The 13,781-nt window shown below is 38.6% G+C and overlaps 1 protein-coding gene across 7 annotated transcripts in view; it reads right to left on the reverse strand.

The window, feature by feature from the left end:
• Positions 1-454: 454 nt before the first annotated feature.
• The window catches only part of LOC142761684 (sister chromatid cohesion protein PDS5 homolog B-B-like), a 65,527-nt gene continuing 52,200 nt past the window's right edge, over positions 455-13,781 (reverse strand). For 6 of the 7 annotated variants that reach the window (XR_012886688.1, XR_012886687.1, XR_012886689.1 and 3 more), the window contains 7 exons: positions 13,246-13,394; positions 9,465-9,607; positions 8,964-9,190; positions 7,553-7,653; positions 6,241-6,417; positions 1,731-1,878; positions 455-993 (listed from right to left, as the gene is read on the reverse strand). Coding sequence is in view for 1 of the 7 variants with exons in the window: in XM_075876537.1 (XP_075732652.1) it covers positions 1,783-1,878; positions 6,241-6,417; positions 7,553-7,653; positions 8,964-9,190; positions 9,465-9,607; positions 13,246-13,394 (893 nt within the window). In the remaining 6 variants the exon portion in view is untranslated. The remainder of the gene's footprint in view (positions 994-1,730; positions 1,879-6,240; positions 6,418-7,552; positions 7,654-8,963; positions 9,191-9,464; positions 9,608-13,245; positions 13,395-13,781) is intronic. The other variant, XM_075876537.1, reaches the window with a different exon arrangement.

Genomic DNA, 13,781 nt, shown 5'->3' on the forward strand with positions numbered 1-13,781 from the left:
CCCCGTAAAGCAAAGCTTCGTTTGATGTTCATACTTGTGTAAATTATGTTGATGTGAAGCACAACAGCATTTTAGGTAGAAATGGTTAGAGTTGAGAGGTGCTCGACAGGCCGTAAAATGTGAAGGAATAGTACTGCTCTCAGGGGGGCCATTAATTAAAAAAGTTAGATCTGGTGTCTGCCTTCGCTGGTACTATAAGCTCACTGATGCTGGCATGTATCGGGAACACACCAAAGGATCAGTATCTTAGAAAATGGACATTAGACATGCGTGACACACTATTTTTGCACCTTAATGCTTTTGTCCTCCCTTTCTCTTCTGCATTATCTGTTTTATGTATGGTGTGAGATGCTGCATAATAAATGTGCACATGCTCTTGCAAATTAAGAGTAAGCATTGTAGTCATGGCACATAAAACATTTAATAAAATAATGAAATTATTGGAGCCACTAGCTGTATTGCACAAACTTTATTGCAATCTTTTCTGATAAAGAAATAAAAAAAAGTGCATTGAATGCTTAGTACATTGATGTCGGCAATACCTTAATTGACTGTTAAACAGAAAAAAAAAGCATGGGCAAGGCATATTTCCTTCCCCCGCATAATCAACAACATTACTATTTTGTACACAACTGAATCTGGACATTTCATATACACATAGATGTTAGGAAAAGAAATATAGTCACTTTTGCTCAGAGTTTGAAACTGGTGGTGCGATTAGAGACGACTGGAATTTTCTTGCTTTGAGCTTGACAAATGGCACTTCTGGAAATTTTGCTGACCATTGGTAGCGCCTGTACCTTGTGGAGAGCATTTAGTTCTTGCAGAAAGTGTTGATTTGATTGTGCTTTCCAGGTGGCATATCCATTGGCTCTTCTGTTTGTTGTGCATGTTTTTAGAAAAAATTGAAGGCCATTGATGTTATCTTTGGTACCTTGATGTTGACCAGTTGCGCTCACACAACACACACTCTTTGTCATGGAAGTCTTGAAACTGTAACAAAATAAGAGTAAAAAAGAAAGCTTCTACTCGTAAGCTCGTGCGACTACTCGTGGGACGTTAAATCCCACATATCTATCAATCTACTCGAAAGCTTGTGTGAATTTTAGAGCAATTTGAATCGAGTTTTAATTTTTGCAAATTTGAAAGCATTAGAAATGAATGATTAACTGTATATTGACATGCATGTAATCTGCCTGTAAATGTGCAGTAGAAGGGTTCTACGCCGTGAATACACCTATTCAGGGGAAATCTGCACTAATGCGAACCCCCACTTCGAACCCCTCACTTTGATTCCTCAATTTTGAAGTTGCTCTAAGCTCTGTGTATGCTTCAAGTATAAGAAATCTTGAAACTTGACATATTTTACATAAATTGTCACTTGCATTCTACTGAAAGTCACTTTCTGCTACTATTCAGTTGCTCCCACTTTCTTAAGACCAATAGTAATGACATTTGCACAGGCCTTACTTCAATTTAAAAAAATGCTCAACTTTCTTTATAATATGTAATACGCGTCATTCCAGTACTGTTTAAAATTATTAGACCAAATCACTATTTGCTTTGAACGTAAAATCAACTATTTGCAAAGCCTATTCACTTGTAATACAGAGAAATGATGGCGACATATTTGTGCAATTATCATAGTCGGGTACGACCCTCTTTTTCTCTGGAAAAACTGGGAATTCATAATGTGAACATTTTAGCACTATGACGCATAGTAAACTTACCAAAAAAGATCTGCAGTGGCTGCACTCACATCTTTGAAGGCTGTCAGCAACTTTATGCATCTTCTTCATTCATGTCACTCTGCTCATTAGGCGTTGCCGACAGGTAGTCACATTGGCCACAGGACAACGGGAAGACTAGCGATAAAATCTGAAGGAGGATCATGCAGAAGACAGAAAAAAACAGCCTGATATGCAAGTGTTTTTTTTTTTTTTTTTGCAGTGTGCTTATTCTCGTGCTGCCGTCTTACTATGAATAAATCTAGAAGGATGCTCACATGGAATACTAAATCAATATATTACTTTTTATGTTTATTTAATGATTGCATAATTTTCTCTCTTACTTTTAGTATTGATGTTCTCGAAAAACAAAAAAAAGCTTTCTCAGTGGTGCAAAAGTACACCCACTTTTTTATTTTATATTTGACATCAAAACTGTAGAACCACAATGTTAAAATTGCATAAAAAATATGAGTGTATTTTGAATACTTGGATATTCATAAGGGCAAAACGTTGGGCCTTTATTTGCTTGACTCGTAATTGATGAAAATATTTTCAAAGAAACTCCTTATTAATAGCGTATTAAAAGAGTAAAAAGTGCTTATGATCTTTAAAATACTAATATAGGTCACTTTATATCGAATGTGCACCATAATGAATTACAATGTAGTCTGGATATAAATAATAATTTGTTATATTGCTAATTTTGTTGTTGAGGAATTAGATAATAATGTTAGTTGATTGAGTACTCATGCTTCAACTCTTTAATGAAAGAAATGCTGCTATGTTTGTAAAAAAAATAATTTTTTTCACTGTAGCATTGAGTGTAAGTACTATGAAAATTGCTTAAATGAAAAATCAGTGTTTTAATTGGTAAGATAATACAAAATTTCGTTATTTGTAACTGAAGATTTGACCGTTATGCAAGTGAAACCACACATGCAAGCCTTGAAAAATTTTTCCCAAAGTGAAACAGTCAAAATACCTTTAAATCTCGAGCAAGCACTTCTTTTTCTTCTTCGAGGATTCTATATATACATCCTCTTATCCCTTTTCAACTGTTTCATTAAGTGTTTTTATTTGTTTTTTTATGTGCTCCAAACAATATTTTTTAACGGAGAAACTACAGAAAAAATACAACTGAATTACAAGAAAGTTGGCATCTCTGCATGGCTTGCAATTCTTCTTTTTTTTTTTTCAGCAGTGTTGTTGGAGAGAACAGTACTAAGATATGGCACCACCATGTGTACACTGTCGTCCTTTATGAAAGGGGACACGCAAGCACGTGGTTTGCCCTCTGATGCGGCTGCCTACAGCACTATCAACCGACAGATAAAGAAATCATGTGCGCTTTGGCGGCCTCATCCGTGGCGAGACTGGAGCGGAAGCGTAATCTAGCAGTGCTTGTTCCACAGCCAAGACTCATTTTGTTTGCAAATACATATCGCCAAAAGTGGACATGCTTTCTTCAGTTGTTGGTTGATGGTGCTACTATAGGCAGCCGCCACACAACGCTGGCCATATGCTCGCGTGTTCCCTTTTATAAAGGACTATAGTGTATATAAAAAAATCTACGAAAAAAAAACTACCCATGCACTTGCTCATGTAATCTTTGGTTAGAGAAAGTAATTTTTGGCCAAGGACAGCCTCAATTAGCCCCCACAGTAATAGCCATACAAAATGGTTGGATGTGCTGGGCGTGTGTACAGGTGCGAAAGTGCTAGGTCATCTTAGCGATTCTTTTTTCAACTAGGGGAACGGGAAGCACAACCACAAATAGTGAACAGAGGCATGCTTTGATGCATGCAATTAAAAGCCCTCACTCATATGGATTATCGCTAGCATTTTGATAACTGTTTTCATGCCCTAAACCTGTCAGGGCTGTGAACATAACTTAATCTGGAAGGCATTCAACAAGCATTACAACTGTCATTCACAATGTTAACATATGTCAGTGCCGAGTTTGCTTGCAGCCTAATTTTCTGCCAGGAGACTGCATATGAGTTTTGTTCTAAAAAATTCACACTAGCAGATAAGCTTTCAACCTTCCGAACGCAACTTATAAAGAACTGTCTATAAATGCGTCAGACTTATACAACTTTGTTTCAAGACACCCGATATTCTATTGCAATAAAAATGTTGTCATAAAGTGTTCATTTATATTTTATATAGTAATAATCTTAATTAAGTTATAATAAAATATCTATTTATGCTAACGTAATATGTGCCCTGTTTTTCCATAAATAGAATCGAATCTGAAGTTGGACATAAAGTGCAAACTTTCTTCACATTTTTTGATTTCGAGTGAAGAAAAATGATAGTTCTGATAAAGCTTGGAGAAAGTGGCGCTTCGAACAACTCTTTAGAGGGCCAGTAAACAACCCCACAGTATAAAATATGTGATGGAGTAATAACTGTGCACTTGTACGATGTGAACATCTTGCTGCTGGAATTTTGCGAATAAGTGCTATAATAAAGAAAGGTAGAAGACAACCCGCTTCGGCTGGTTTTCGTTTTTTTTCTCGGCAGCCAAGAGGCGTAGCTGACTGTGGTGATTACGCCCACCTCAGCCAGCACTGCCAAGAGACGTTACCATCAGCTCACAACAAAGCAAGGCTTCCTCCATATGACGCTCTCGTCTGAGTGGATCACCCTAGAGGTGCGGTGAAGCTCGGTAAATGTGGGGCAGAAACTGCATCTCTGCAGGGCGAAGGCGCCATTTTATAGTGCAGAGGACCAATCATTGAAGTTGGCGGCAAGATTACATCACTTTTCGTATGAGGGGATCGTACAGGTGCTGGTAAGGGACTTGAGAATGGTTTTTTTAAATGGCCCGTCTGTGCAGCGCTGCGCTGTTCATAAAATGTGATTGCATGAACTGGCAAGCTTGTTTGGTAGATGTGGGAGGAAAAATAAAGTCAGAGCCTGTTTACTGGCACTTTCAAACATGGCAGCACCTTCAGAGAAGTGATCACATGCAACAGCAAACTTGACAACGCAGTGGCCTACCAACTCTTTCACGAGTGGGGGGGGCTAACCCACCGCACTCCACAGCCGGTATATATGTATATGTTCATATATATATTTATTAAGACACAGAGAACTTCTTTGATGCACCCACACTTTCATGTGGTTTTTCGTACACACAGCACTTGTTTAATAGCGTAAAAAAATACAGCCAGTTTCAAGCAGCATGCACTGGGACAACACATATATGTTTTTCATGCATGATGCATGTAATATTATTACAGACGATGCTTTTTATGCATTATCTCACAACTTTCCGCATGAATACAATTATGCTGATGGTGGCCTCCTCAACAGTGAATATTTTGTGATTGAATCAAATTTTGAATTACTAAAAACAGCTCACAAAAAATTCAGTTTTGAAATGTGAAGCACTCTTTGAGGAACCAAAGGTATTTTGAGTATTTTTATCTACTTATTTTAGCTTCCCACCGAGCTCGAGTCTACTGATTTATTCGTCGCCTCTTTACAAGCTGCCTCCATCACTCCAAGTTGCCATAAGCAAGGATGATCAGATTCATCGGAGATTCAAGCGGAAACCTTTCTTGGCACTTCCAGTATGACAAAACTAAAATATTTAGAAAGATTAGTCGCAATCATGACCTCACAGCAGCTTCGACAGAGCAGCGGTCATGGTAATCCTTTTTAATGAAAGAAAATGATTTTCCTGAAGCAGCATATGCTTTCACCAGTCCACAAAAAAGTTTGTTCGTTCCCATCTATAACTGCATCGGCCAGCCGCAGCAGAACAAAAACATGAACAAGTGATGTAATATATAGGGCCACTGTTCAGCGCTAGCCTGCTCTACAGTTCTACTGCACAGGGCGGAAAGCGTCGCAAAGAGCCTTCAAGAAAAATCGTCACTGCTAAAATGTTGGAAAATTATCACTATAACGTACGTTTGCCTCGAAATATTTTTTTTTCGTAACAACATATTTGAGTGATTACAGTGGTGAAGGAAGATTGTGCCTTAGTTGTTGTTTTCCCCAGCCTGCAGTCGACAGTAACCACTGTCGAAAGTGGGGAGGCTCAGCGCCCACCCCCCCCACCCCAACTTTTTTCAGTGGGGGGCTAGCGCTCCCCTTGCCCTCCCGGCTGATACACCTATGTGACAATGTAGTTAAAGACATCTATTATGCAGAAGTTTCAATTCATCTAAACCTCAAAGTGTCTTGCTGTTTCTTCACCACTAATCAATATAACTAACAAATGTACAATATTTTGTACAAACTAGGGTTAAACTCATTCAGACCATGCATTAGTGCATCTAAAAGCTACTGGCCCTACACATGACATGTTTTTTTTTTTTTTTTCATGTAATGAGTTGGTTTGAACAAAATGCTGCCTTGCTGTATAAGCTGTGCCATGTCTTCCTGTGCATCTTGTTTTGCTCGGGAAATGAATTGCACTCAAGAAAGTTGGTGAAACAATTTCGCTTAAAAAGCTAGGTGTACATTTAGGTAGTCATTACGGGGCACTCCAAACCTTGAATAGCTGCAGCTCCTTGTGTGTATAAGGTGCAGGTTTCTGCTCTGAAACAAAAGCCAAAAGCTGTCTGAACTCATCTTCACTCAGTGCGGCTAATGTGGCTGTCCAGAAAAGCTCCTTTGCCTCAGCCAAAACTCTGCTTTCTCTGTCCTCGAGGCTCTTCAATATTGCATCCTGAATGACAACAGTGAAAAAAAAAAAGATCATGAGCTTTCGAAGATGCTTGAATAAACCTTTAAATAAACTCGATGTTACTTTCTGCATATTGAAAAAACAGGCAATTTCATTGTTAAACTGAGAATGAAGCAGAATAAAGCATTAAATCTTGTTTTACACTAAAGTTGATTGTCAATGCAAGGCACTGTGGTGAGCCTAGTAGGCTTAATTATGGTGAAGTACAAATGACAAATTGTGAACACCATAATAGAATTACAGCAGCTTCATTATCATAATTAATACATATGTCCTTTTTAGCATTTAATAATATTTTCGACAGGAATGAAACTGCAAGACACTATAGCAATTGGTGCACAACACTCAATTATCTGGTGACTTCTCTATGCCAGTGTGCTAAATGCAACAAACATGAGCAATTGACTACCGAGAGTTTCATTTATCATTTTGATAACAGCTTTTCTCCACATTTCAGATTTTTTACATTAAACCGAACTGTTTTCAGACACCTTTGCTACACAAAATTCCTGAAACTCAATTTTTTTTTCACACACCAAATAATTAACCAAACTGTTCTACATGGAATTCGTCATGCCTTTCTCATTTAAAAAGTAAAATAAGCTGTTGTATGCAATCTGCCACAACTGACACATTTAATGGTATCTTTACCCTTAAGACTTGAACATTAAACTTTGCTGTCTGGAACCATTTGTTCTCAGTTGTTAAACAACTTACTTGAACTACAATGCTATTGGTACATTTTGTTTCTTCATGTTTTTTCTATATGCTTCCTGTACATTTTTATGGTTCACCATTCTTTCCATTAGGCCTAAATGATGATGCAATGTAATAAAAATTTTAGTAAAATAGATAAGTACATTTTTCTTTTTTTTCATAGCTTGCATAGAGTCAAGGGCACAGTTTGCTCTCGTACAAAGATACTCATAGGAATATGCTTTTACCCGACTAGAAGCAATCTTTGATGATTTCTGGAGACATAGTGTGTCAAGCAAGTTGCTTAATAAAAAAAATTTTGTAAATTAGATAAGTACGTTTTTATTTTTTTCATAGCTTGCATGGAGTCAAGCGCACAGTTTGCTCTCGTACAAAGTTACTCATAGGAATATGCTTTTACCCGACTAGAAGCAATCTCCGATGATTTCTGGAGACGTAGTGCGTCCAGCAAGTTGCCACATTCAACACTGTCTCTCGTTAGCTCCTCCGCAAGCCGTGCGCCTGTTAGAGCAAGAGCAAAAAGGAAAATGGTGTTTCATACTCTTCCTTACCAGCATGTTTGTAGTTGCTGAAAAATGAACGCTTTTTTTAAGTCCTGACTATGGTAGTGTGCTCCTGCATTTTAACACAAAAACCTTCACTTCGATCAACTTCCACTTGGGGAGAGAATGAAAAGAAAGATAAATAGTCATCAGGCTAAGAAATAAGCAACTATGTGCATTAAGACCGGCATACACTATATTGCAGTCCAGATTTCTATCTATCCCAAAAAGATATCCTCAAGTAAGCAGAGTATTTTCTTGTAATTTTATTTCACAATACTATTTGTGTGCAGGGCCAGGCAGCTAAAATAAAAGCTTTATAACTCAATGAAAACATTGATTTACCAGCATTTATCAAAGTTACTTCGGTTACAAGGAAACATTGACAGGTTGCTGAGCTCTCATATGTGACGAAACGGTGCCAAATTTAGCAAGCATTAAAGAGGCTTCACAACCCTTTTCAGCATGGTCATTTATCATAATTATTTCAGGTACAAGAAAACTTTGACGAGTTGCTGAGTTTTCAACCTAACGAAACCGTGCTAAATCTGGTGAGCTATATAAAGAGACTCTGCAACCCTTTTCAGCATGGTCATAAAATGCTGCTAATCGGTAGTTGAGGCTCCTTAGAGGATGTGAGCCAAACATTACAACGCATCATGCCATTCACAATTAATTCTCAAAGCCAGCGAGAAATAGCTCATTCGTCTCCTGACAAATCATGCGCTAAAGTCAAAGTCCACGGCCACTTGAGCATTGTTAGCTGCATTGTGAGTTAGTATTAAAAAAAAAACAGAGTCTAAACACTGTCCTTTAAAAGTAGAAATTTAAGACAGAAGGCCATGAACAGAGGTGCACGATTATGAATTGTTTTAAAAATGGCCAAACAGGCCCTTACTCAGTCGAAAGACTAGATTAGGAGCGAGACTGCTCTCTTCAGGAACACTCAGGAACACTTGAACTATGTCTAATATGTGAATGTGATTCCAATGCAACAATGTAGTGCTATAATAGTGCAGAATCGCAATTTAAGTTCAAAGAAAAATCCAGCCATTATTATTACTTAGCACTGAATTTAGTCACTTGCTTTCATTTTCCAGCGCACTGGGCAGTTTATGGCAGACACTAAATCATTGATATTCAAGAAATAGGTACGAATACATAATCGCACAAGTTGCAAGTATAAGTGAGAATTTAACCGTTTGTCTGTTCATTCAATTGCCATACAAACAATAAAATCATGTTTGCTAAGCGGAAAGAGTTCCTTACCTCTATAACCCGAGTGCCAGAGAGTTCTTGTATTTGCTGTCAACACTTTCTCTAAAATGTCCCTCAGATGTAGCTGTGCTGTTAGCATATTCTTATGCAGCTGCATAAATGACTTCAGTGCTTTCACATCAAGGTCACAATAGAGTTTGTGCAGAAGCTCCATGCGGTATGACCCAGACAGTGACAACGGCACGAGATGCCGAGAGTATGACCTTACTACAGCCATGCTGAAACAAACAAAAAAAAGAACCGTTTTTGTTCAGAAACCAGACAAAGGGATCTTGGTGTGAAACATGAGTACATTTAAGCTATTTTCTGCATGTTAGTGATGTATACAATGAAATTCATTTGCTTAATGATTACACTTTCGTTATCTGTTGGCTTCGTATGTGGTCCGAATTTCACAGTAATAATTTCACTATACAGGTCACTTCTGTAGTTTTTTTTTTTGTTATTGCAATGGTAAACACAGTCTTTTTTAGTATAGAAGCATTCACTCACCGGTCACTGGTATTTGCAGTCTGATATGCCTCCATGATGATATTGGAAATTTTAGAAATAAACTTTGGGGGGCACAATCGATCCAAGGCAATGCTTCTGTAAAGTTTTCCAAGGCTATAAATAGCTTTTCGGCGAATTTTAGACTGAAAGAAAAAAACAGTTCGCATAACCATGTAGCGAAATCATGTGGGTTGTAAAAAAAGTTGTGGCAATCACTTCACCAAATAGTACAGAGCTTTTACAGAAAATCGTGGTACACTGCTACATGGAGCAATGAAGAAAAGCTTGAAGAGAAGTTATGAGAAGCTATGCAGAATGCACTGGAAATAGATCAGAAATACAGCCGGAGATGTGCTAATTTTGTTTTAACACCTTGTCACTCTTTTATGGGTGCTAGGTATTCTATACGTGCCGTAGTGGATATCGAGTTTACTCATACTCAGTGATGCCACCGAGGTCTTATGATTTAGAGCAAATTTTCGAGCAGCAAAATTTTCATTTTTGAGCACTTTGGAGCAGAGAAATTTTTCATTTGGAGCACTTTAGAGCAGCAAAATTTTCCATTTTGAAGCAATGTAGAGCAGCTAACTTCAAATCCTGGAGGAGAAGCAAGGTGCATGTACATTCAAGGACATAAAAAATTATTCTGAGGCGCTTGTGAAGAGCTGAAAATATTTACATTCATTGCAAATTTCATGGAGCCAATCATCTTAGAAGCACTCCTTATTTAAGTTGATGATGCAAAAATGATGGCGTCATGCTGTTGAGCATTCTGGAAAAACTTGTTCAGTGATTATTTCTGTAGAAAATAAACAGAATACTAGTTGACTAAAATTGTAATTCATGAAATAAGAATATAAATACCCTCTGTCGTCGTTCTGTTCTCACGCTGTAACAATCGTCTCATGGTACCTTATGCATGTTATGAGCTTTAACTTTAAGGTTGTGATTGCTGACGCAAGCGCTACTTGTGACTGGTGTATCCTTCTACCTTGTACTCTCAACACCAACAGACTGTGCAAAAAATGCTTTGCTTTCTCGACCGGCCATATAAGGGTATGCACTGAGCCTTGATCGCAAGGCGGTCACACCATCGTCGTGCCATTTAGAAGGTTCATTCGTACGTGTCGTTCGTGCTGCACAGATAGAATCAAACTGGTCTAGAGCAGCGGAGTGCGTGTCTGTCGACACTGTTGTTAGCTGTGGCTTCTGACGTTAGCTACAAGCTTCTGTTGATGCTTACATTATAGCACAAGGGCCTAACACACAGTACGACCATATTTGGTAGCATTACGGCGTCTCTCTTCACATATTTCTTAAGAAAACACCAGCTGGAGTGGCTGGATGGGCACTCTAGACAAGTCTGATTCCATCTGTATGTGCATTGGCGTACAAGAGATGTTTCGGGGGTCTCTAGTCACCCAAGTCGCGGATATTGAACACCGTGCATGCAGCAAGTTTTTGCGAGTGCACAGACCTTGCAGATGGCAACTCTACCGCTAGCACATCTCCCGGAAGACATCAAGCCTTATTATTTGGTATAACAACAGAATTTATTGGTATCGCATTCACACCTAAGAGCGTAAGGGAAACAAACAAATTGTATCTTATTTTAGATCCGATATCGTGTAACTCAAAAAAAACCCTGGATAAAGGAACAATGACCACTCTAGTTGCTGAAGCTTTCATGCTGTCAGTTATCTAAATGCGAAGCAGATGTCAGTAGCACAGAAAGTTAACGAGCAGTCTCATTATGCCTCGAGACAGCACGCGCCAGCTACTTCAAGCGATGCAGCAGTCTCCCCTCCGCCCCTCCGTTCAAAACAAAGCAATAAATAGGATGCCGTGATGTTCAATTTTTTTTGTAAGTGTCAGCTATTGAACCTGGAAAGCGTGAAGCGGACATGTAACAAGGCATAGTCGCCTCACAGGCCTTTGACACCAGAACCGCCAGTGATGGCCTCACTATAGCTGCACATATTAAAACTGAATTGCGGTTGCTCCGACCAGGAGGCATGCTTTTATAAATGAGATGACATATAAAAAGAAAGCACACGAGAATTTTCAATTCGGACCCAAGCAAACTTGAGTTCGAAAGGGGCTTTTACTGTCACAGTATTATAAGAAAAAGGTCTTCTGTATGATGATCCATACATAAAGTTTATTAGAGGAAGAGTGTCAACGTGTTCCCACCATTTACATGTTCTTCTGCGGATGCGAATTACAAAAAATTTGATCGCAATGTCCAGACATAGACGTGACTGACATTACAATGTGCCCAAACTATGCACATTGTAAGCGGGCACTAAAAATACTGTTCTGGTAGATGATTTTTAACCTTGATCTCAATCTGAATGCAGCATATGCTGTAAATAGTAATCTCTTAAATTGAATTGCTAGTTAAATGGAATAACTGCCTATAATATTATTGGTTTATGACTTGAAAAATATGCTCTTCTGTTCACCTCTCACTGAATGTAGCTTCTGCAAAATCAAACATATTCTTCAGGTTCCTTCATGTTTCGTTTAATGGGTGTCTACTGTACTAATTCTACTACAGCGGGAGTTAACATCACTGTTGCCGATCACATGGAGAGTGACTGAAAATGACAAAATGAACATGCGGCCGGCAAGATTAACTAGACCTCCATTAGCTTTGCACAATCTGTTATTACATGTACATAGTAGGAGTGTGCAAATATTAAGAATTTCGAGTATGTTTTAAAATAGCACTTGCTATTCGATTCGATATGCACAGGACTTTTTGCTATTCGAACAATTCAAGCTTCCCAAAGACAAATGCATTCACCGTCCGACTGAAAGTGACTCTTTCAGAGATTTAATATGCTCCATTTCATCACCCTCTATCATTGTGGCGAAGCTGCTTTCAGGCTCCACTACGGCTGAACCTTTTGAAACCCGTCAACGCCCAGTTAAAAGTATACTTTGCACCCTAAAAAAAGCTGTTTTTTTAAGGTCCGCTCAGACTCTAAAAAAAAAAAAGGAACACTGGTGATCACAGATATATGCACAGGAGGGGGAAGGAAGGGGGGGGGCGCAATGCCAGCCCCATACAGTGACATTAAGGGTGGGTGGCGAGAGGGGGAGGGGGGGTGCAAAGTCTGTTCCATACACTGACATGATAGGAAGAGGGGCCCCTCCTGTGAAAGGGAACCCTGCGCACGTTTATGCTGGTGATGATAGAGATGATAGAAGTGGCAGGCGTGGGAGCTCAATGCTGTATTGGTGCTAAAATTTGGGCAGAAAGTCCGAAAAATTGGACACTGAATATGTTTAGCATCCAAAATTTCCAATGTTTTTGTTACTCTTAACTGTTTTGTAACTCTTAACACTCTTGTACGCCACAACTATTGGGCTCCCACAGAAGTTAAAAAAGGAGGAAATAGCATCTTTGCCTTTTATGTGTAAAGTGTTGTTGGCAACACTTTGATTGCACCAAATAATGTACTAACACAATTCGGTCCTGCATTGCCTCATTCTTGATAAGACGACTACGAAATACCACTCTACCAGTGCTTCATCAACCTAGCGAAGAGAAACACATTCATGTTGCCATATCTCATAAGAGTATGCCTAAAAATATGCTCAAACCTTTTTACCCCAAATTTGCTTTAAACTATTAAAAAATATCGTTGAAATATCATCAAAATATTTCGTTGAATTTGCACTTGCACTTCAATATACGAATTCGCTTTGCACCTAAAATTTTGCTATTTGCACACCTCCTGAGTGATGAAAGGCTGGAATAACGATTACTCACAGAGGCATTGTATTGTGTGTTAGTTGCAAGGAGGACGATCAGCTTGTCTGTGATGATAGTGGAGTCCTCCAGAGCCACCCTTGTGACTGATTCAATAACCATATGCCTTACACTTCTGCTGGAGCTTGCCTGTGTTTTTGCTAAAGTCTCTGAAACATGCACAAGTTACATAAAACTGTTATGGTACTGTAATAGTAATACAAAGCATATGTATACTAGCATGGAAACACTCCAGCCCCCCTATTAAAAATATAATTTATTTGTGTTTTAACTATGAACAGTCTGCATAGCCATATTTTGACTTTTTTTTCACCGATGCATTTTCAAATAACAGCAAGAAATATTGTAACCAACAGTGAACTGCAAGGTGATGTTTTTAATGTGATGGCGTTAAAAAGCTCACTTTGCCGAAATTGCAGCATTGGCGCCGGTGTCGTTGGTTGTGAATGAAAAATCGTCATTTTATCAGTGAACGAGAAACTGAGAAGACGCAAATAAAATAAATAATACAAACACCCGGATTTCAGTGAGGATCT

Source organism: Rhipicephalus microplus, chromosome X (genome assembly GCF_043290135.1).
Source record: "Rhipicephalus microplus isolate Deutch F79 chromosome X, USDA_Rmic, whole genome shotgun sequence".
NCBI lineage: Eukaryota > Metazoa > Arthropoda > Arachnida > Ixodida > Ixodidae > Rhipicephalus > Rhipicephalus microplus.